The sequence below is a fragment of the Elephas maximus genome, chromosome 16, assembly GCF_024166365.1.
Source record: "Elephas maximus indicus isolate mEleMax1 chromosome 16, mEleMax1 primary haplotype, whole genome shotgun sequence".
Taxonomy (NCBI): Eukaryota; Metazoa; Chordata; class Mammalia; order Proboscidea; family Elephantidae; genus Elephas; species Elephas maximus.
In genome coordinates, this window is record NC_064834.1 from 27,940,113 (window position 1) to 27,965,480 (window position 25,368).

At 37.9% G+C, this 25,368-nt stretch overlaps 1 protein-coding gene across 7 annotated transcripts in view; it reads left to right on the forward strand.

The window, feature by feature from the left end:
- ANK3 (ankyrin 3) overlaps positions 1 to 25,368 on the forward strand; it is a 706,927-nt gene that overhangs the window by 482,764 nt on the left and 198,795 nt on the right. For all 7 annotated transcript variants that reach the window (XM_049855202.1, XM_049855203.1, XM_049855204.1 and 4 more), the window contains 6 exons: positions 770 to 871; positions 1,251 to 1,349; positions 2,191 to 2,289; positions 9,985 to 10,083; positions 13,647 to 13,832; positions 15,706 to 15,804. In XM_049855202.1, coding sequence (XP_049711159.1) covers positions 770 to 871; positions 1,251 to 1,349; positions 2,191 to 2,289; positions 9,985 to 10,083; positions 13,647 to 13,832; positions 15,706 to 15,804 — 684 coding nt within the window. The remainder of the gene's footprint in view (positions 1 to 769; positions 872 to 1,250; positions 1,350 to 2,190; positions 2,290 to 9,984; positions 10,084 to 13,646; positions 13,833 to 15,705; positions 15,805 to 25,368) is intronic.

The following is a 25,368-nucleotide window of genomic DNA, read 5'->3' on the forward strand; positions in this document are numbered from 1 at the left end:
TAGTTATTAAATTTATGATACAATAGAAGAGTGACATCTTTGCGATATAACCACCAAGATGTTACGGAATTCCTTTTCACTCCCTAGACGTTACACGCTGATTTAAGATGCCCGCACATTTTGGGAAATGTTCTCTTATAGTTCAGAATCAGTTATGACATCGCAGAAGTAGTTTTGTACACTTGTGCCTAACTTTTAAAGAATTTGTCCTTTTCCTGATAACTTTACAAAGACCCTTTATTAGTGTTTTCACTTTAGGAGTAAAATAATTCAATTAAAAATTCTCAGTTTTACTTTTTAGTTTGAACTAGAAGCTGGGTAGTATTAAAATGCTACAAGTTTCTAAAACCAAACAATGGTTTAGCTTAACTAGTAAAAAAAAAGTCTGTCTTGAACATTACGCTCTTTTAAGAACTGTCTGTATGGGAACAAATCACCAACAGCAACTCGAAAGGTTAGATAGGAACCTTAGAGGGCAGTAAGTTTATGTTAATGAGGTAGAAACAGCTCAGAAGAGGAGGGTGAGAATGGTTGCACAACTTTAAGGATGTAATCAATGTCACTGAATTATACATGTCGAAACTTAAAAAAAAAGAGAGAATATTGGTGGTGATAAATGTAACTAATGTCACTGAACAATTGGGGTGAAAATTGTCAAATGTGAACCTAACTTACTGTGTAAATTTTCCCCAAAAACTCAATAAAATAGTATTTTTAAAAAAAAATACTGTTTCATTTTTCATCAAAATGTTTTTCTTCTTTGTTTTAGTCTGATGCCAATGCAAGTTACTTGAGAGCAGCTCGAGCTGGACACTTAGAAAAGGCCCTTGACTACATAAAAAACGGAGTTGATATCAACATTTGCAATCAGGTTAGTTGTTGTTATTGTTGTTTATCAGTTAAATTTAAAAAGTCCAGATTTCAAATTCTCTAAAGTTTTATTAAATATTACCACTTTCTCTTTTTTCTAGTTTTTTCTGTTAAATTTTACCAGCTTGACGTTCTCAGATTATTCTCTACTTAATTAGAAGAATATTTTGAAATGTAGTTACGTGTCCTTAGCAGTTAATTCCTAAAATTTAGTAAATGATGATATAATGTTAACCAACCTAGTGTTCAAGTATGTTTATTCCTAATTCAAGTTTCTGCAAGCAATTGTTGGTGGGATGTCATCCTCAGAGCTCATGGTAGGCTGTTTGTTGCTCTATTCTCATTCTGCTAAGCAAAGTTTTCCCTTCACTTTTAATCAGAATGGGTTGAACGCTCTCCATCTTGCTTCCAAAGAAGGCCACGTAGAAGTTGTTTCTGAGCTACTACAGAGAGAAGCCAATGTGGATGCAGCTACAAAGGTCAGTATCACATATTTAACTCTCTAACATACTGCTTGCCAAATTCAATGATGATTCAGCCTTCAATAAGAATCAGGATAAACTTCTCAGGAGGTACTTGCCAACTTTGTTCAGTTTGGGGAATTTTCAAATGTAGTTGTTAGTGGCAGCTGCCATTGAGCCGATTCTGACTCATGGTGACCCCCTGTGTGTCAGAGAAGAACCGTTCTCCATAGATTTAAATATAGAAGGGCTAGATATTTTTTTAAATGTTAAAACATAGAGAAGAATGTGAATAAGTTTATGTCTTAGTTATCTAGTGCTGATATTACAGAAATATCACAAGCGGATGGCTTTAACAAAGAGAAATTTATTCTCTTGTAGTCTAGGAGGCTAGAAGTCCAAATTCAGGGTGCCAGCTCCAGGGAGAGGCTTTCTCTCTCTCTCTCTCTCTGTTGGCTCTGGGAGAAGGTCTTTGTCATCAATCTTCCCCTAGTCTAGGAGCTTCTCAGCATAGAGACTCCAGGTCCAAAGAACGCGTTGTGCACTTGGCAGCGCTTTCTTGGTAGTATGAGGTCCCCCTGTCTCTCTGCTCACTTCTCTCTTTTTTATCTCTAAAGAAATTGACTTAAGACACAACCTAATCTTGTAGATTGAGTCCTGCCTCATTAACATAACTGCTGCTCATCCCATCTCATTAACATCATAGAGGTAGGATTTACAACATATAGGAAAATCACATAAGATGATAAAATGGTGGACAGTCACAATACTGGGAATCATGGACTATCCAAGTTGACACACAAATTTGGGGGGAAAACAATTCAATGTATAACAGTTGATGTATCTTTTTATTTTACAGAAAGGAAACACAGCATTACACATAGCATCGTTGGCAGGACAAGCGGAAGTAGTAAAGGTTTTGGTTACAAATGGAGCCAACGTCAATGCTCAATCTCAGGTAACCCAATGACTATTGAAAAGAAATTTTTTTCTTGTGATTTACAAATAATGTTCTTTAGGTTAGGGGCTGGATGGGTTCATATATCCTTTAGTAATACAATGTGTAAGTGCTGTATTCAAAGAATAATTATATGATTGCAGATTAGTTAAGTTCATATGCATTGTCATTCTCCATACATACATGTGAGAAGTAGTGATTTTTTTTTTTTTTTTGTCATCTGTCTATGGTACTGTATGACTGGTCATGGCAGACACAGGTGCTTAGAGGATATCAGTAATTCAGAGCCTTATACTATTTTATGTTGCTAGCTCATGTTCCGTCTGAGTATGTATTAACTTACTAAGGAAATGGGGATGCCTATAAATTAGGAAAGTCTCATAGAAGTTCAGCGTCTATCAAGTGCTTTATTTCTTTTTCAAAAGGGAAGAAACTGTTCAATTCCTGTTTACTAAGTAAGGCATCATTGTTTTTCCCTGAAACAGATTTTAAAAATATGTATATGTATGTATGTACATCCAAATACTTTAAAATTTCCAGCTTCTCTATAATGAATAAAAACGAATACACACTAAAAATTCATTCAGCAAGTCCTCTCATAAGCTTATAGAACCTTACATGCAGTTCTAAAAACACAAATAGATTATCGTTTAATAGACATTGATTCTAAAACAATTAACTTCACTCTATTAGTTTAAAAATAAAGTCTTCATTACCCAGGTATTCATTATTTCCATCTCCACAGACATGAGCTGGTATCAGAAAGCAAACATCATCGTAACACAAAAATATTCACTAAGGAACGGACCACTTTCAAAGCTGGTCGCCACTCAAGTGTTCCTTCCAGCTGAATGCTGACATCTATCCCTGTTGGTCAGTTTCAATGTACAGGAATTTGAATATCAAACAAATTGATTATAGAACAAAACTTCGAGTCTTACATAAGATGCAGGATTTCATGAAGTCAAGGAAAGTGATGCTGGAGAATTGCTGGGTACACAGCCAAACTCTGGGTAGGTGGCTTTCTGGCAGTGTTGGACCAGACAGCACTGAAAGAATTGAGGATGATTTCCTGATAGATGTTTCAAACAAGAATGATATGAAAACCAAAAGATCAAATAAAGAAAAAAAAAAAATTACACGAGGCCTTTAGTTCAGTTAATGACATGATCACATACTTTTTGCAAAAATACTATCTTTTTTCTTACGCCGTGAAAATCAAAAGTAAAGTGAAGGATGTCAGGATATGATTTTTTTTTTTCCGAAAAGTTACATGTTTTCTCCACAAAAGCACACTTGTTTTGGTTTAGTTTTTGTTCGTTTTGAAAATTAATACATGAATATTGTTATAACCTAACCCCATAACTCATTGCTGTCTAATCGATTCTGAATCATGATGACCCTTTAGGAGAGAGTAGAACTGCCCTGTAGGATTTCCTAGGCTGAAATCTTTATGGAGGCCACATCTTTCTCCAGTAGAGTGGGTTCAAACCACTGACGTTTTGGTTAGCAGCCAAGCACTTAACCACAGCACCACCAGGGGCCCCTTCAGTTATAACCTAAAAAAAAAAAAAAAAAAACCCAGTGCCGTCGAGTCGATTCCGACTCATAGTGACCCTACAGGATAGAGTAGAACTGCCCTGTAGAGTTTCCAAGGAGTGCCTGGCGGATTTGAACTGCCGACCCTTGGGTTAACAGCTGTAGCACTTAACCACTACTTACATTTTGTTAAATCACATAAATTTATTTTCATGATTTCTCATTTTATCTTTCAAGATGAGGCCTCAGTCAAGCTTTGTTCATTATTGACTATGCCCTTTTTATATCTATTTTAAGCACACTCGGTTTCATTGGCCTTTTTCAGTAGTGATTAGATAACATGAGCCTCCTATTTTTATGGGTCCACAGAATTCCAGTGATTTCCTCCTGCGTTTACTGCGGCCATGGCAATGATAGCTGTAAACAAACAAACAAAAAAAAAACCCACTGCCTTCGAGTTGATTCCGACTCATAGCAACTCTATAGGATGGAGTAGAACTTCCCCATAGGGTTCAAGGAGGGCCTGGTGGATTCAAACTGCCGACCTTTTGGTTAGTAGTCATAGCTCTTAACCACTATGCAACCCCCTCTAGTGCCCTTAAAATTAAGTTCCAGTGTCATGGAAAGGGAACTACACAGTGCTTCCAACCACAGGCTTTTTTTGTATATTTGGTCTAATTTCATTCTAGTACCCAGCAATTAAACCTTTGTTACATGGTCTATGTCAGTTGTTCTGATTTCCTATTAGCGTTCACTTGGAATGATAATGCATTTTCAGAAACAAATGATGTAAAGTTGAATATGGCCAAGTATAACACTTTAAGAGAAGTTCAGACCAGCTGACTACAGTAGAAGCATCATGGCTTTAAACTGATTTTTTATAAGTGCCCTATAATATTTTATTGGGAAATAGTTATGTTCTGAGATCTACTGGGAAGACTATTCAGTTTCCCCCCCTCCACCCAAGAGAGGAAAAATAAACTTTCTCTTTTAAAGTTGGTACATATTCTTGGCTAATGCTTACAGCAGCCGCGGTTTTAAATCTTCCTTGCCATATCTCGAAGAAGCTGCATTTGAGATAAAATCCTAACCAAATTTTATTTCAGTTTATACACATCCCACACTGACGATGAAATGAGGGAGAAGAGCATAGACTATGAAATTCCCTGTTACAGCTGGGCTTGAAGTGCAGGCCACACACACAGTACGCAGCGAAGCATTCCCCCTTCATCTGGACTTGGCCTTATACGCCTCCTGAACTGCATCGTTCTATGGACAAAATAAGTAATGAGATGACCAAGCAGCAGAACGGCGTTTCTCTGATGATCCCCAGTAGCCAGTCTTCATTCCTCACACCTATGGTGGGAAGGTCAGGCCCTGCTGAAGTCAAACATATGGGTATGGTCTGGATAGAGCCTGACCTGTGACCTACTATCACACCTTAATTCTAACTGACCTTCTAAAAACTCAGTATTGTATATGAGTCATGCAAACCCATCACCAGGCCTTTAATATCTAATTAAGGGCAACACTTTATATGTGCAGAGGCTGGCTATAGGGAACTAAACATTCAGGGATAAATATGATTAGATGAAAATACAAGTGGACTTTATTTTATGTTGGGGAGTTATGATGCAGCATGCCTCACTTTTATAAGTCTGCAGATTGCATGCTTATGGTAACATCACTACAAATGCTTGGAACAGAAGGTATTGAAGATATTGGGTAAAGTCAGACATCAAATAGCATACTTGCTCTATCTTGAGCTACTCTGCCTTTTGAGAATTGAGTCTATTGTTGCTACAGAAAATAAAATGTAACTTTGGCACCCGTATGTTCCCTCTGACCAACTCTTTGATTTGAAAATTTCTTAAATTAAGAAATTAATGTAAAAACAATGGTGTGCTTTTTTTTTTCTCTGAAGAGAAAAATAACATTCTTTCTGAAATCTGACCATTTTCCCAGGCACTATTTCAAGGAAAGCCATCACATTTGTAGGTTGTTCAGTGACAACATGTTGAATTACTCGTGCCTTAAGCCTCTTTGCCCTACAGAGTAATAATATTTTTATTCACTTTTTCCAAGGGACACTTATAATTTTCTCCCTGAATCATAACTAAATGATATGCGTGCATTCTTATGCCTTGTCAATCTTTTCTTCATAGATGAAATTTGTATTAACTTGTGGTTATTTAGATTAAAGCAACAAAGGGAAATTTAAGCCAAAAAGGGGATTTATTAGAATCAGATGGGAGAATACATAGAATAGGATAGGAGACCAAAGAAGCTTTCAGAAAGCTTTGGGAACCAGATAGTTGGGTGGGGAATGAGAGAACCTAACCAGAAGCCAGAAGGAAAGGCTGCCCTTTGATGTGATCCCTACAGGGAATTAGGGTTGCAGTCTTAGTTACCTAGTACTACTGTAACAGAAATACCACAAGTGGGGTGACTTTAACAAACAGAAATCTATTTTCTCACAGTTTAGGAGGTAAAAAGTCCAAAATCAGGGTGCCGATTCTAGGGAAAGGCTTTCTGTCTCTGTTGGCTCTGGGGCAAGGTCATTGTCTCTTCTGTGGTATGGCATCTATCTTCCCCTCTCTTTGCTTGCTTTATTCTTGCTTTCTTAATCTGCTCCTTTTATATCTCAAAAGAGATTGACTCAAAACATACCCTACACTAACACTGTCCCATTAACATAACAGAGAAACCCATTGGGATTATCACCACAGATACAGGGGTTAGGATTTACAACACATATTTTTGGGGGGATACAATTCAATTCTTAATAGGTGGGTAAGGAAAATTGGAAGGAGCCCTGGTGGAACAGTGGTTAAATGCTGAATTGCTAACTGAAAGGTCTGTGGTACAAACCCAGCAGCCACTCTGTGGGAGAAAGATGTGGCGGTTTGCTTCCATAAAGATTACAGCCTTGGAAACCCTATAGGGCAGTTCTACTGTGTCCTATAAGGTTGCTATGAGTCGGGATTGACTTGATGGCACTGGAATTGACTGGAAACATTGGGCAGAGAACAGTATTGAGAAGGATAGAGAGTAACCTGAAAGAGCAATAGAAGATATCCTGTACATGTGCCTATCCTGTAGTTAAAGAAGGGCAGGCCAGTTGGTCACAAAAGCCCAACTAAGACCAGTCCTGCCTACACAACAGGGAAGAGAGAATTCCTCAAAAGGAAATAGGCATGGTATTGCCAAGTGAAAGGATGCCGGTTGACCAAAACCAAAGATTAATGAAAACATACACCTCAAGTGTCCAGTATGAAATGAAATTTTCAATATGAAATCTTCACAAAAACCAACATTTTATCAATAGGGACAGCAGAATTAGAATGAGACCACTCAGAAAATGACCTGCCTTCAGGTAATAGCCTTAGGATAGCAAGCTCTCAAAAAGAAAGGGAAAGCCATCATGGAAAACAATGAATTACAGGGCTGCTTCTTGCTGTGACTCTTGTCTATAGGTTATTCCTGAGTAATTCTAGTTTTCTTCGTCTCACTTTCTGACATTGTAGGAAGGTCATGTGGAATGATGTAAAAGATTTATATCTTACGGCTCACTATCTGAAAGCTTAAATTCTACAAGAGTGGCCTCTCCTTTAACCTCAGTGCTTGACTTTGAGTTTTCTTCATGGATCATGAAATAATTGATTCTGGGAGGCAGCCTCAGAACAGTGGACATACATTGAGGTAGAAGCCAGATCTGTACAGGTAGACCAGTATTTTTTAAGTGATCTTGAACCCCAGCAGACCTCCTCCACCTTAAAGTTGAGAACCCTCTTGTATAAATTATCAGGTTGATTTTTATGATTGAGAGGCCTAAGTCCATTTTAGAATTTTTCCTGAAGAAACTTTACTCCTAAAAATCGTGTTGTTGTTGTTCATTTTTCAAAAAGATATTTAAGTCAACCAAAGATTAAATAATCTTTTGTTTTGGTCAAAGAAGAAAATAGCAAAGGTAGTCCTAAACCACCTTTTAATTTTCTTCATGGATGGGGAAGAACAGCAAAGATTTAAAACACATACCCATTGTGTGGTATTTACTCCATGCTTCGTGTTTAAATGTTGATATAACCTTTCATAATAGAACAGAGTGAAGTAAGATTCACCGATGTTACTAGGTAGACAATTTAAAAGGAAAAGTTTTGAGAAATCAGGAAAGAATCCTGTCTATAACACTTCTTCTAATTTTGTGTTTCTAATTGTATCTTGGGAACCAGATAACCTAACGTGTTACAATTATGTGCAATTATATACAAAATAGAACAAGTAGAGAAACGTCTGATGAATAGAGTGCGTATGCTACGGTGGATTTGTCATGTAGCGTTACTTCTACCTGCTCAAGGACCTTTTCAACTAACTCTCTAATTCTTGTCTATAAACCAGATAATTAGGTTACCAGACAGCTAAATTATGGGTAAATAAGGTAGTTATATAATAACCGATATTCGTAATGATGAACCTAATCCTTTGAACCACAAAAGTTTAAATAATATTTGGTAACATTTTAGTTTATATTTAGTTATATTATTTGAAATTATTTGAATCTATACAGTAAGATTTCCAGAAAATTCAATTAAATAGAACCCCATTCTGAAAAATTTATTTCAAGAGTTTTTTATAGTGTGAAAATTATCTGTTTGGTGTTTATATCATACAATAAGATTTTTTTAAATAGTATAATATTTTGTAGCTAATTTTAGCAATCGCTTTCATTAACCAAAGATGACATCAGCACGAATTTGTAGCAAAATATAATTCTACATGCAATCCATAAACTGTTGGGGAATAATATTTTGTATAATACTTTTATTTCTCCTTAACTATCATTACCGACTATCTTGCATTACTTTATAATGTGCAGTAGGTGAGATAAAGATATAATCCCTGAAGTTAAGTCAGCTCTGCAGTGTAGTCATCTGCCAGCATGTATTTAATTAATTTCTGAAAGTATAAATTAATGTCTTATTAATTACAAATAATGTACCAAAACTGTGTTTTTTTAATCTTTATTGGTTAAAATAAAGTATACACACCACCCAACCACTGCCATTGAGTCAATTCCAACTCATAGTGACCCTACACACACACACATATACCCACTTGTATATTTATAAAATAAAAGTGAAAAGCTTACCCTTGCTACATGTGATGCTGTCCAATATTTTTTGTTCAATTCTGTACTCTTTGATTTTTTTGTAAAATGCTGGCCATGTCCCACCAAAAAAAAAAAAAAAAACCCATTGACATGGAGTCGATTCTGACTCAGATTTTTTCTCACCCAATATTGAATCTCAATGTAGCATAACATACATTGTTCTGGAGAACAAACATACATATGGAATATATTTTTAATAAAAAAGTTAAGATGTAGTGTGACCCTTCATTTGCTTAAATCCAAGCTCTTTGACGGTGTGGGAACATTTTATGCAAGCATATGGACGTGCTCACGTGTACATACTGTGGATGAATGGATAGATTAGATAGAGACATTCTGAATGTAAAAATACTATCTTTTTTGGAAAATGTAAGGGAAGGAAACCTACAACAAACAATTGGCCTGCTTGGACTCTATGAATTCGAATTATACCATCCTGGAAATTGGTGTTCCTGTTTTTCCTCTAAGTGACCCCATCTGTGATAAGTTTGAAGCTATATGAAATTAGTATCTTTTTTTTTCCAAAGAAGGAACCATTTCAGATGCTTAATTTTATGTGAAAATATTACATTTTTTATTTAAAATACATAATTAGTATTTGGGAGCTATGATGATCAAATGTATTCTTTATTTCCCCATGGCATCTAGTACAACCCTTTACTAATGGTAGGTTCTCAATAAATGGTTGATGATTAAATGAATGTACTTTTTTTAAATCTAAAATGGATGTCTTTGTGTGCATTACACTTAAAATATTAATTATGAACTACACTTAAACTATAAATTATGACATGTAACTGTGAATTAAGTTTTAATTATGAATTATGCTTAAACTATGGTGCTTAAGTTTTCTAATATATCTACATTAAAGTGTTATTAAAATTATTATATGTGAGCATTTCTTGAATGTGTCATATCATCAGCACAATAGAAAAATAGACTGGTTCTGGAAAGCTGCAGACAAATATTTTGTTCTTAATTTGCAGAATGGTTTCACCCCACTGTATATGGCAGCCCAGGAAAACCACCTGGAGGTTGTCAAGTTTCTCCTTGACAATGGTGCAAGCCAGAGCCTGGCCACAGAGGTAAGATACCTTGCTTTTTAAATATGTGTATGTTTACAAATTCATAGGGCGTTTTGTTCACCTGGAGTTGTAACATTGAGAATTTGTCCCACTGATATTTCAATTACAGTTGTATATTAATGCATGAGTTCATAAGTTTTTATGAAATACATTAGAAAGTCTATTTTTAATCTGTAAGAATCTGCCATTGCATAAATGCCCTTTCTGCTTTTAAATGCCTCGCTCTACCCTCTACTGAGTGATTTATTTAATATTTAACATATTGTTTGAGAATACATTTTTGTCCTTATTATTTTACCCCAAAGGCAACCATTGTTTTGAAATATTTTAGTAATTCATATTGGTTTTTAATCTGTTTTTTCCAAACTTAAGCTAGCCTAATTATAATGGCTGAATTTGTGTATTTCTTAATTTAATTAATTAGATTTAACTCATATGTCTAAACAAAACTATTAAACCTGTTGCCACTGAGTTGATTCCAACTCATAGTGACCCTATACGACAGAGTGGAACTGCCCCATAGGGTTTTCAAGGCTATAATCTTCATGGAAGCCACATCTTTCTCCTGTGGAGAGGCTGGAGAGTTCAAACCACTGACCTTTGGGTTAGCAGTTGAGCGCTTAACCACTGTGTCACCAGGGCTCCTTAACAAACTATTATACCTTTTTAAGTATTAGATAAAAGTGGTATTTGAAAACAGCTTTGCCATCTGAAGAATTATTAAAAACTCAGAAGGTCTGTGTCATTGGTGCAATCTTGGATAATAGTTTGTTTTTTTTTTTTAAATAATCCAGATGGAAAATTGTGATCAGTTAGAAGTGTGTCACTACAAATTTATTGCTAATAATAAAGAACCAATAGTGTGTATTCTTTAGTTTTGCCAAAATAGTGAATTAGAACAGATTTGGGGTTATTCCTGTCATAACAGCACTCCTCTTTCTTGAGTTCTGATGTGCTTCTTGAATGTCACAGGAGAGATGACAGCGGAGGAACCGCATGTAACCTCACCCACTTCTTGAGATTGTGCTTCCCGGGGAAACCACTAAATAATTGAATAGGCAATTCACACACACACAAAAATACAAATGGCCATAAATATCTGAAAAGATTCTCACCCTCAGTCACAATCAAAGAAATGTAAATTTCTTAAATAGCTAAAGAATGAGATCCAATCTTTTGCTACTTGATGAGGAAAATAACATTCCTACAATATTGGTGAGATTGATAATTGGTTACAAGACTTTTACAGAGCATTTGGCAATAAATATCAAAAACTAATATTCACATAGCTTCTTCTTACTTCTTCGAGGTAAGTTCATTTGCTCAGTTGTTCCACAAGTAATAATTAAGCACCTCTCGTGTGCTGGACACTCCACAGGCTGTGAAGACATATCTTTCAGCAACCGGGGTGTGGAACCCACTTTGATGGAGCTTAAAACACGTTTCCTTTCCGCTTTTATTTTTCTATTAAGAATAACTGCACAAAGCAAACAAAACTATTTAAACTTGGTTTCGAAACAAAATCTGGAGCTGCTAATTTTAGCTACTAGCACCTTAGAGCTGGTATCTTTGTGTCTTTAATTGGGTTATGCCGGAAGCACATTCTTGTCGGTGCTAATCGTCTCAGTTGCAGTTTATTTTCTGGTATAAAAGTAGTTTAACGTAAAAGCCCCATGGACTTAAAAATTCCTGTCAGTGGAAAGGTGGCCATTTTATTTTGATTCAGAACAAAGGTGGGCTGTCATTTTTACTCCTTAGATTTTGTTCAGATTTTAAAAGAGACAAAATTAACCCTTAATACACAATTTTCCTGTCACCACTCTCTTCTTTAAACTTGTATTTTCCTCTTTTTTTTTTTTTGTAAAAATAATGCATTACATATAGATGGTAAGTCCAATAAAAAGCAGAAAGAAGAAAAATTGTTAATTTTACCTTGTGATAACATTTATTGATCTAGATTTTTGGTACATGTCCACAACACACATATTTATCTTTATGAAAATAAGATCATACTTTTATAATGTCATGTAGATGGCTTTTTTCTCATAACATTGAGTTCTATTCTAAACTTCATTTCATAAGTATAAACCAATAAGATCATTTTGGTGATATCATGGTTTGTATCCAGCTTTTCTGTTATTTTACTTACGGCTACAGGGAATGTCCTTCTGGTTACATTGGTGCTCATCCTTTTCCTCTTTCCTTTCTCAGGCAGTAATTTTGAAAGGGGTAGACAGAGCTGCGGAGAGAGGATGAAAGCATTTCAGAGTGGGAAAAAGAACATAAATATGGATGCCCAGGGTAGCTATTAGCCTGCATGTCCATGGTTAGCAAGGAGACAGAGGAAGGGATTTATACAGGAAAATATGAGCTATATATTGTTCATCAGGTGCTTTGGGCCAATATTTTTCACATCCTTGAATGTAAGTGTGCTGATTTGCATTGAGTCAAATAGATGGTAGGAGCTCTTTTCTGTTTTTTTAGCAAGGAGAAAGAATGATAACAGTGGTCTTTTAGGAAGACCACAAGACATTAATATGCAGGAACCACGTTTTTCTTTCTCCCTTATAAACTCTCTTCTGTGGGAGTAGTCCTCTGCACCACAACTGCAGAAATAAAATATTACGACCCAAATAAAATCATAGGTGACTTACTTGCCAATTCTCTAGTAAAAACATCTTTTTACAAGTTCTTTTGATAGGGAAAAAACCCACAAACATTACAAATTTCTTATTATTTTTTGCAGTGTGTTAGCTTTAATAACCTGAAATTAAAATTCATACTTGGTTGCCTTCTTATTTGTTAATTGAATAAAAAAAGAAAATACCTAAGGGGCCAATCTTTTTTTTTTTTTTAGTTGTGCTTTAAGTGAAAGTTTACAAATCAAGTCAGTCTGTCATATAAAAACTTATACACACCCTGCTGTGTACTCCTGGCCGCTGTCCCCCTAATGAGACAGCACACTCCTCCTCTCTACCCTATATTCCATGTGACCATTCAGCCAGCTCCTGTCCCCCTCTGCCTTCTCATCTCACCTCCAGACCGGAGCTGCCCACATAGTCTCATGTGTCTACCTGAGCCAAGAAGCCTGCTCCTCACCAGTATCATTTTCTGTCTTATAGTCCAGTCCAATCCCTGTTTGAAGAGTTGGCTTCAGGAATGGTTCCAGTCCTGGGCTAATAGAGGGTTCAAGGACCATGACCTCCAGGGTCCTGCTAGTCCCAGTCAGACCATTAAGTCTGGTCTTTTTATGAGGATTTGAGGTCTGCATCCCACTGTTCTCCTGCTCCATCAGGGGTTCACTGTTGTGTTCCTTGTCAGGGCAGTTATCCGTGGTAGCCGGGCACCACCTAGTTCTTCTGGTCTCAGGCTGATGTAGTCTCTGATTTATGTGGCCCTTTCTGTCTCTTGGGCTCATGATTACCTTGTGTAATTATGGTATTCTTCATTCTCTTATGTTCCAGGTGGGTTGAGACCCATTGATGCAACTTAGTTGGCCACTTGCTAGCATTTAAGACCCCAGACACTAAGGGGCCAATCTTGACTTATCCATTTCTTTGCAGGATGGCTTCACACCGTTGGCAGTAGCTTTGCAACAAGGTCATGATCAAGTAGTTTCACTCTTGCTAGAAAATGACACAAAAGGAAAAGTGCGTCTCCCAGCTCTTCATATTGCTGCCCGAAAAGATGACACGAAAGCTGCCGCCCTGCTGCTGCAGAACGACAACAACGCAGACGTGGAGTCCAAGGTGAGACACCAGGGAAACAGGCTTTCATGCCACTATGTTATGTTGGCCACCCAATCTAAAGAATGCCGGTGTCCCTTTTGGCAAACTTATGCCAAATGCTCAGCTTCATTGAAAGCAATAAAGATGCGTGTCCAAATTAAGCTACTGAAGGCACATCTGCTTAGCATGAAAAGCTAGGAGGGACTGTAGGTGCTGTTGCCCTATGCATGCTAAAATGAGGCCACCTCAAAAGAAATCGATTTAGAGGCATCTGATAGTTTCCTTCCTTTATTGCAATTATTATTATTATTATTATTATTTTTAGCACTTGGCACTTCTGATCAAACATTAGGGTGAGAAAATTACAACATACTAAAGACAATGTACACAAATAAACCTTTGGTTGATATCTAAGGTGACAGGCAGCACACCTTGTGTTGATCAGCTGTGGAAAACATGCAGGCAGCGAAATAGTCACAGTCCTAAATTCCCATTGTCTTGATGTATATTATTTGAGAGTCTCTTGTAAGGAACTGTGACATTTGGGATAGGCCACTGTGCACCCTTCATTCAGTCTAGCTTTCTTTCTGTGCCCATTGTACTTCCATCTAGCTTTCACCCTCATTACGTAGCTGCCATGAGCTTCCTGCAATCCATATCATCGAGAGTGAACTAACGGTTCATTTTTTCCTCCTCTTTGCTTCCAAATGTGTTAACCTAGATGGTGGTGAATAGAACAACAGAGGTATATATATATATACATATAATCTCTATCTGCATCATCACTTTCCCATTACTTAGTGCTGCTGCTTCATTTCTTTCCCTTCTTCTTTGCATTGCCTTCTGTAGGCTAGATACCTGCTTTATACCCCTGCCCCCAAAGTAGCATGTGCCAGAGAAGATAGTAGTTTTATTGCCAGGGCTTTCTGCAGCTGAACCTGGTGTTTAAAAGGAAGGATGAGGAGTCCTCAATACCTAAGAGTATTGCAGTAGAGTTGTGTGAGATGAAGAGCCTTGAGACATAGATGTTTATCAGCTCTACCTAAAGCTGCAGACAACCCTGCCATTCTACTCACCCAGGACTGATTCTTTAGGGGTCTGCATGACACTTACCCTCAGTGGTGTCAGCAAAAGGAAAGTTATCTCAGAAGGGTACCAGTGTGATCCACCCTTCAGTAATTCTGTCAGTAAAATAGCTAGCATGGCTAAGAGGCTTGCTAACAATTTAGAAATGCATCTAGTTCCTATAAAGTTTCAATCTTTGGGGACTAAGTGATTCGCTGCATGTTTTAGCATTTTTTAAGGAAGTAAAATGACCTGCATAAACCAGAAAAAATATGTTATTGAATAGGCGTTTGCTAATAAAGAGACCAACTTGTAGATTCTTTATGGAATACAATTGCCCATTGGGCAAGACCGATTTTGTGGTAGTATCTCTTCCAAAAAAATTACTTTTATAATTAAAAATGACCTTTACTGTTGATTAATTTGAAACTGTATTAGATATATAAAACCTAGTGAATTTTGACAAAGAGCTTCAATAGACAATTCTGTCATCAACAAGAAATTAAAATAGTTGTACTAATAAAGCCTTTCTTGTCATCCCTATTTTAATTTTTTCAAAACATTGGCTTCTATGTAGTTTTGCTACAGGATTACTAAAATTGCCATAACTCCACCCTCGGTTCCTCCCTGGCTATTCCTCTGCCTATCACTTTGGGGTTAATTAGGAACCCTGTGAACAATTGGCACTGATTGAAATCTAGTACAGAATGGAACATGGACCTCAGCATATTTTGCTTCCTCATTTTTATTTGGGCAGGTTTATGTTATTCACCTCTCAGACAAGGATCCAGCTGGAATCAATTGAACGTCTGCTGTGTTTTCTTTACAGAGTGGCTTCACTCCGCTCCACATAGCTGCTCACTATGGAAATATCAATGTAGCCACTTTGCTGTTAAACCGAGCGGCGGCTGTGGATTTCACTGCAAGGGTAAGAGCGCTGCAATGTGAACTGCCGTTAAAACATTTGCACTGATTTGTAAGTCTCCTGACAAAAACCAAATGAAACCCATTGCCATTGAGTCAATTCCGACTCATAGCAACCCTGTAGGACAGAGTAGAACTGCCCCATAGGGTTTCCAAGGAGCAGCTGTTGGATTTGAACTGCCGACCTTTTGGTTAGCAGCCGAGCTCTTAACCACTGTGCCACCAGGGCTCCTTCCTAACATAAAGAAAAGGTAAAAGCTATGATTTTCTTTTTTTGCTTTTACACAGGTGTACCTATTTTGTAAAAGAAAAACCGAGCTCATTTGGGGAGGGGGTGATAAATATATAAGTGTATAGAATATTAGAAGATGTGATTCAGGTCACCATGGCTGTTAACTACAAGCTGTTCCTCAAGTTGAAATTTCTAAGCCTGTTAGAAAGAGGTCAGGTGGTACTAATGGTCCTCTAGAGATCAGGGTCTTGACCTTATCAATGGAATATATGGATGAGGTCCAAATGTCAACAACCAAATAATAGAGACCATCTTTACCTTTTTGTCTGTCTACTATAAACGTTCATGATAGGTAACAGTGTTCTGTAACCTGACCAAGCTCGTATTCATGAGTAAAGGAGTTACAGTATCATGTGAACCCTTGGACAGCATGTTGGACATCCAATCCGGGTGATATTGCTCTGAACATAAAAACTGGTTCTAGTGTAGGCGAAGTCATCAGAAACATCTGTCAGAAGTAGAAATGAAGTAGGAAGCAGGATGGAGAGCAGTGGCTAAAAGTGTACACTTGGGGTTCAGACTCCCTCAGTTCAAATTTTGTTCCAGTCTTTAGTCTGCATCCATTGGCTTTTTCATTATAAATGGAAATAATAAAAATAATAGTCATAATAAAATAAGACCACCATGCTCTCATTGGGTTACTGTGAGAATTAAAAGAGATTATGTATGTAAAGAGCTAACCACAGTGCCTGACAGGTCATCATCATCATCATCATCATCATCATCAATAGCAGCAGTAGCATTTTGAACATAGTATTCAAAGTATTAATTTTTTGCTAAAACCTTACTTGTTAGAAATGAGACTCGATCAAATAGGGTACAATACTAGTACTGGCAGCAGCAGCTTGAGTGGCACAAATAGTGAAGTGCTTGACTTCTAGCCAAAAAGTTGATCGTTTGAACCCACTCAGAGGCACCTCGGAAGACAGGTGTGGCTGTCTGCTTCCAAAAGGTCACAGCCTTGAAAATCCTATGGAGCAGCTCTACTCACCATGAGTTGACGTTGACTTGATGGCAACTAACAACAAGAACAAAACGCTAGCAGTAGTGGTTACAGCAGCCGTAAAAGCAGCACCATTTTTGAGATACTGACTGAGTGGCAGATGGCCAGGCTAAACATTTTTATCTCATTTTTTCTTAACATCAAGAAAAGCATTATTTATCCTTGGTTTCCAGACAAGGAAAGTGAGGCTTAGAGATAAGACATAGTTCATCTAGGAGCACAGAGTTAGCAGGTTGGTGGAAGAGGCAGGATTTAAGCCTTGCACCTCTTAACCAGGTAGTCTGTCTTCCTTAGACAAATTAAGGGCTTCATTTTTCTTTTCCTTTTATGATTTATTAGTCCTATAAAAATTAAGAACAGCTCAAATTGTACTAATATAAAGGCTATATTCTACCCTATTGTCATCACCTTGCTAAAAGTCTTCATCAATCTAAATGACACAATAGTGCCAATCAGATCAGTTCCCTCTACTGCAGAGTTCTTATTGCATTAACTATACATCCTTAGGATTCAGTGACAGAGCAGTCCCAAGGCCTAGTTTGACATTTTGAAGGACGAAGTTAAACACTTCTCTAAGCGGTGTATAAACTTGACTTATGTGTGTGGCGCGTTGGTGTTAAAACTGAAGTTCATTTCTTTAAGATGCATTCTTGTGGTTTTATTTCCGTAAAGTCACAGTATAATAAAAACCTTGTTAAGTTGCATCTTCTAATTAGGACTTTTGGAAAGTTTATGCCAGTGTGGGGTTTGAAGTTTGTTTCTATGCCATTGTTGAGAAATTTCCTCATGGTGCTAAAAATAAGAAGATTGGAGAAATGTATAAGCAATTTAAGAGGACACATTACAGTATGATGAGATGCCTTCAAACAATTCCAAAGCATCCATTTGCATTCAAAAATGACTGTGGTAATTACAAATAATGCTTATTATTGATGAAAGATCAATGGAGATCTCAGACCCGTGTTGTTAACCTTGTCTGAGTTACTATATGTGATTTAAAATAATCACACTGTACTTTTGTTTAAAATATGTTAAAATTTGGCCTTTTCACTGATGTATAAAAGGATTTTCCCCAGCGATTCTTAATTAATGAGGCCTAACTAACAGCATTAGGTGGTTCTGAGCTGAAGGCTGTGGCAGAATTTGATTATCCTCACAGGAGGCCTGCGTTGTTGCTTACACCCGGATAACCTCTGCTGCTTTCTACGGTTGATGATTGATGGCTTGCTTTAGGGTATCTGAGAAGACCCGGTCTACGGAAAGCACTGAAGCTGAGGCAACATTTAGTTGCCTAAGAAATCTGTTTTAGGTTACAAATGTCTAGTAATTTTCATTACATAATAATCCCGCCTTTCTAGTTTTGTACTATAGAGGCCTCTCCCTTACCCCCTCAGTAGGGTCTTTCTAGGTCACAGCTCTTTCAGGAATGTAGTAGAAATAGCAGGTGAGAGTAAGATGCCCCGGAACACAGATGGGATCACATTTTACCTGGTGAGGACAACAAGAGGAAGATCATTAAGCCTCATTTGCTAAGAACCGGCTGTAAATCATAAACATAAATCATATGCTTCAGGAACCAGGCTTGGATAGAGGTATTGATTAGGTGGTTAGAAGTAAATTCAGAAACAATATAAACCTTTGCTTACAGGGCTATGATTTTGGCTTCCTGGCTGTGACAGAATACAGTGAGAATGGAAGCTTCAGATGATTGAAGAAAGGCAGATACAGCCTCCCAGCTCCCTGTAGATCAGAGCATGACCCAGAGAGTTAGGCAGCCTGCTGACAAAGACAGCTGGGGAATAGGGGCAAGGACCATGTTTCTGGAACCATTTCCTGCGTGCAGGAGATATTCATTTCCAAAGCAGATAAGAGAAACAAACAGGGTGTGACTAATGGGAGTACACAGTAGATCGCATTGCTTTCTGTGCTTCTTTGTACTGCCAGCTAATTTATGCAGCAGTAAAGCCGATCCCAGCCAGCGGTGAATGTTACAGCCCCAGGTGTTAATAATGGTAACCAATTTATAGCACATTCCTACCTGCTTTAGTAAAACCTCTCTCTAGATTTGTATTATGATGTCAACTTTGGTTTTCGCAGAGTGATTTTGCTGTGTATATGTAAGATAACCTGTCTGACATCCTCTGTATTCCCTTTTGGATTATCTCTGGAGACCTGTCAGCCTCACGGGGCTGCTGCAGGGAGTTAATGCAGTGGCTGCCAAATGCTGCAGTGCAGCGTCAGCATTCTCCATTCTATGCTTTGAGTCTGCTGAGATGGTGTTGACACTGTCTGAATTTATTCATGACCCTTGCTCTCTTAGCAAATCAGACTAGCTCTCTTGGGGAAAGGAAGTAACTAAGATATACGAGAGCTACTGCTGACTATCATTCCAGTAAGGAGCATTGATGCCAAATTATATTGTGTGGATGCGTACAGAGTTCCTTTTATTGATTGAAGAAGGTAGATTAATACTTTGCTGGCTAAGAGTTATTTCATCAAATACAATGGACTACCTAACCTAATCTTCACTCTTGTCATTGACCTCCCTCTTGTAAATTATTATCCAGCTGACCATTTTGAGAAAATAATTGAATAAAATCTTATTACTTAGTGGTTTTTTGTTTTTTGTTCTCCGAAAGGATTAAGTATTTATGTGTTTCGGATTTATACCTCACTTGTTTCCAAAAGGATTTCAGGTTGTTTACAGATTAAAATATACAAAGTAAGACATGGGAGGATAAAATAGACAAAGTAAAGGTTACCAGATGGCTGGAGGGAGCCAGTGAATAAAGCTGAAGAATTCGTTTAGGCCTTGAGGACTTTCAGAGATGTAGTGGAAAGGGAAGCTTGACTTATATAGTTTTCATTTTTTGGAGAGGAAATTTTATAGCCACCTACAGAGACAAGTATTTCTTGTGAAATAACTCACATGATTTTTCTCATGTGAACCCTTATATTAAGAATAGTGAGTTACATAGTTGAAAACAACTTTGCTGCATTTCAAAAGACAAAATTCCTACTGCTCTATACAGTCTGTGGATGCTAACTCTGCATCTGAGAAGGCCCCTTGCCATGGAAGCTGTGAGACCCTGGTCCTAGGACTTGCATATTATAGAACTTGGCATGTGTGTCTCAGGTCGGTGACTAGTTAACATGTCCACTGGTCTGCCTTTCTCAAATATCAGATGTTTTAAACAAGATCTTGGTAGATCGTAGACCATAGTTGGATCTCAATTCTATTATGAGAAAGTTTATTTAAGACATTTTATTTTTTGGTTAAAGTGAGAGTAGTGCTTTCAGATACTGTAACTACTAAATCTGTTGGGAGGAAAATAAGAGTCTGACTTATATTCTGCCCAAACAGAAGGCCAACGTGATTCAGCACATATATGGGCAAAACCATGCCCCTGAATAAACATTATCCAGAGACTTTTTTTTTTCCTAAATTGAATTCAATTTATCAAATAGTTATAGAGCAACTACTGCGTGTTAGACCCTGGAGATTTAAACTTGAGTAACCTACTGTCCTTACTCTTCTAATTTTTCAGGCCCCAAAGTGCTAAACCATATGGCACAGTGTCTACCTGAATTCTCCTAAGCACAGCTAAGTTTAGGCTATAATGCCAAACTAGACTTTTTTTTTTTTTTAATGGAGGATTGGTGAAGGGAGTTCGAAGCAGAAAGGCAAAGCTGAAGGACACGTCTTTGGAACACCTTCCTCCCTGGTCATCACCAAAAGCCCCCAAAGGCAATTGTGTTAGAGAGTCTTCGCAGTGGGAACCATTTTTAGCTCATCTCTCCTAGCCAGAGTCCAGGTCTCCTAACCTTCTCTGGGGCTCTGGGGAGGGAAAACCCTGTTTCCTTTACATTTGAGCTACATAGTTCTGTAGCCACTAACTTCATGTAGCTGTTTAAATTCTCATCAAAATTAAATTAAATTAAAAATTCAGTTTCTCAGTCCAAAAGCCACATTTCAAACGCTCCCTGTGGCTAGTGTCTACTGTATTGTACAGCACAGATGTAACATTTCTGTCATCCACAGATACATAACATTTCCAACAGTTCTTTTGGACAATGATGTGACACTATCAGCTATAGACCTTCCTTACCTTCAATGTAATATTTATCTCTAAATGTAATTCTGCCCTACCCCAAGAAAAGTGGTCCTTTAAATAGCTATGCAAAACAGTTTTCTTCTAGTAGACTCAACCCTTTCAATTCCTAAAGATTTTTGCCTTTCCCTTTATACAACCAGAAACACCATCCCCATGAACACCAACAGCAATAAAACTGCAGTCTTCTTCCAAAGAGGCATAGAAAAACTACTGGAAACTTTAAAATATTAGTTTCTTCCCAATTCATGCTATTGAGTTTTCAGAAATATGGGAAATTGAGATAAATCTCAAGAGAGGTCTTCAATTACCAGAGACTATGCCCCCCGTGGTTTCTCAACTTCACTGAATTTCAGTTTTATAATCTATATAAGGGGTTCTTGTTTGAGTTACATGAAATTATAAACCTTCTTCAAAGGTATCTTCTCTAACCTCTAGAGTAGTTTTGTCCTCACTACATGTGTCATCCCACCCTGTATTTCGCCTCTCACAGTAGGCATCAAATGCTATTTTATTTATGTGCTATTGTCTCTCTTGAGCACTGCATTTCTCTAAGCCACTTGAAGGCTGAGATGCCTTATTGACCCTCCCTTTCTCACCAGCTTCTGGCCCAGAAGGTGATACTTGTCTTCTGCCAGTGTGCGTGACTCGGTGCTAATGACTTTACCATGAACTTGGTTCTCACAACCTTTTGGTGAAGGACTTTTGTTGCCACAGAGAATATGTTACTTACCAATTAGAATTTTTTGTGAGAGGAAAGCATTCTATTTCAGGGAACCATTCTTCACTGTAATATAGGCAAGATGGCAGGATCGTTGGATTTTTGTTTTGTGTGTGTATGCGTATGATAAATGGATATGTAGCAAAACATTTGCCATTTCAACATTTTTTACATGTAAAATTCATTGACATTAATTACATTCATCATGTTGTTCAACGATCACCATTATCCATTTCCAAATTTTTCATCACCCTTAGCAGAAGCTATGTCCCTAAGCAATTAGCTTTTTCCTCTCTCTCCTACCTACCTCTGGTGACTATTAACAGACTTTGGTCTCTATATATTTGTATATTCTTGTCAGTTCATACAAGTGGGATCATAAAATATTTTTCCTTTTGTGATTGGCTTATTTCACTCAGCATAATGTTTTCAAGTTTCATCCATGTTATAGCATGTATCAGAACTTCATTTCTCTTTATGGCTGAGTAATATACCAGTACGTATGTACCACATTTTGTTTATCTATCCATCTGCTGATAGAGTTTTTTTTTTTGCTGCCTAACAGCCCTTTATCTGCCTTTCGTGCAATGGTACCTTTGACATACTAGTGGAAAGAATGTTCAGGCCACATTCCATTCAGCCAGAGGGCTACAAATGTGAAGCAGACCTTGCCTGTTACAGAGTAAGAACTCCATAAATGTTCATTGCCTTCCATTCTTTCACTGGTGAAAGTTATAGTAATAACGATAAAAGATAGTTATAATTTATTAAGTATTTACTAAGTGACAGTATCTTTGTTAAACATTTTGCTTACATTATCTCAGCAATCTTGTGAGAGCTGAAGTAGAGGTGTAATAAAAGATATTTATAGCTCCCTCCCACATACTGTTCTTCACCTCATTTTCAAGACTTGGAATTCCTCAAGGTCAGACCTGTGTCATATTACACATTTTGGAATCCCTAACACATAGCACAGCATCTGGCACTAGGAGGGATTCAATATATATTTGTTGATGTCAAGAATAAATAAATAACTTCTGGACCTCCTAGCCTACTACTGCTGGGTACCCAGCATCTATGTAAGACTGCTTTTCTCAAGTCCATGCCCCCCTCCTCCTGCCTATCCCCATTACTTCAGACTGAACCTCACCTGATATCAGGGATCTGCTTCACAAACTGAGACCAGCTGCATTAAGGGAGATGAAAAATCCATTGGATTCTGATAGTGGATTTCTAGCCCATTGCACCAAAGCCAAGTGTTGAATGTCAGACGCAAGGGCAAATTTATATGAGCAGTGAGGAGACTTGTTATTTAGTCATGTAGATGATTTGGGAAGACCAACCTAGAACAAAGAGCTACTGTTAATGAGGATTGCTGCCAAGCTTCTTTCGGTTAAGGGTGTTTTCATCAGGGCCTTGGGCTCTGGGCTATGAAGACCAAATCGGGACTAGAACTAGAGGGTGCTAGAAAGGACTTTAGCTCTTGGAACATGAAAAAGAGGTGAGCATCGCTGTCAATAAGTGTGGCTGACTTTAGTAATGGTTTTTAAGGATACAGGACCTCTGAAGACTCAGCTTTGATTCGTGGTGGCACTTTTATAAATACCTTTTAAAATATATCTTCCTCTCATTATACAATTAATTTATGAGAAAGTACAATAAAGTACCATCATCATCAGTACCTTTATTTATTTGTTTATTTTAACATTTGGTTGTCTATTCTTAAAGATCCCAAACACACATAACATAGACACTTTCATTTATAGTGATCCAGATTTTTAAAAAATAAAGCCAATTCGACTTCTCTCATAGTATAGAGTCAACAGCACTGAGGCAAAGATGTCTTTAAAAACGGGCTACATATAACCTTCCAATCGAAAACGGGGATTTGAGAGCCACGTGGCCGGCATCAACCATATTCTTGTTCCCATGGTGATATTAACACTACAAGAGGAACAAACCAGTAAAGAAGCCTTGGGGCAGAGTGAAATGATGGCAGCTTTTATGTAGAATTTTGCTCCTCAAAGCATGCCATATAGACTCATTCCTGCCTTTTCCGTTTAATTTCCTGAATGCTTCATCATAGATGAATCTCCTTTATACCTTTTTTAAAAAAAATTTTATTGTGCCTTAAGTGAAAGTTTACAAATCAAGTCGGACTCTAATACAGAAATTTGTGAACACCTTGCTATATACTCCTAATTGCTCTACCCCCAAAGAGACAGCACACTCCTTTCCTCCACTCTCTCTTTTCATGTCCATTTGGCCAGTTTCTGACCCTCTCTACCCTCTCATCTCCCCTTCAGACAGGAGATGCCAACATAGTCTCATGTGTCTACTTGATCCAAGAAGCTCATTCTTTGCCAGTATCATTGTTTATCCCATAGTCCAGTCCAATCCCTGTCTGAAGAGTTAGCTTTAGGAATGGTTCCTGTCTTGGGCTAACAGAAGGTCTGGGGACCATGACCTCTGGGGTCCTTCTAGTCTCAGTCTGACCATTAAGTCTGATCTTTTTATGAGAATTTGGGGTCTGCATCTCACTGCTCTCCTGCTCCCTCAAGGGTTCTCTGTTGTGTTCCCTGTCAGGGCAGTCATCGGTTGTAGCCGGGCACCATCTAGTTCTTCTGGTCTCAGGCTGATACATCTGGTTTATGTGGCCCTTTCTGTCTCTTGGGCTCATAATTACCCTGTGTCTTTGATGTTCTTCATTCTCGTTTGCTCCAGGTTATACCTTTTCTTAAATATATATATATATATATATTTTTTTTAATCTTAAATCCATTAGCACATTTGAACTCCATTAACATCTTTCTGTGAAATTTCGTTTGCTGTCTGGGGTGTTCCTCATCTGAAGAGATGTTTCGAAGTAGCAGAATAGAGTTAAGAGAGGAGCCCTCAGATACATGCTGGACCCTTGGGCTGGGTTACTGATCACTGATGTGGCCCAGGGAAAGTCCCTTCATCACCTGTCACGTAGTTCTCCTAACCCCCAAATAAGAGAGATGTCAGTCACCAACAGGCCCTTCCCGTCTGGCCAGCCACCTTGTCTGACAGTGATTCAGGTGGCCTTCAGTCTCCCTTCTGCTTTCACAGTGGAGAGTAGGCATAGTGCAGTGGCAAAGTAAACAGTATTGAAATCAGACTGCTGAAGTCTCACCCTGGCCCTGTGGCTTAGCCTGCATGCTTTTAGGCAATTTATGTGTGCTATGGGTTTTTTTTTTTTTTTTTTAATGTGTGCTTCAGTTTTATCATCCGTAAAATGGGTCAAATAATAGTACCTAATGCATAACCTCATTGTAAGGACTGAATGAAGTAACCCCTATAAATCCCTTAGCATAGTGCTTGATCCACAACACATGGCCAGGGGTCCAGGCACGTTTGTAGTACTTGTTATTGTTATTGTTGTTATTGCTTCCATCTGGAAGGCAGGTGGCATCATG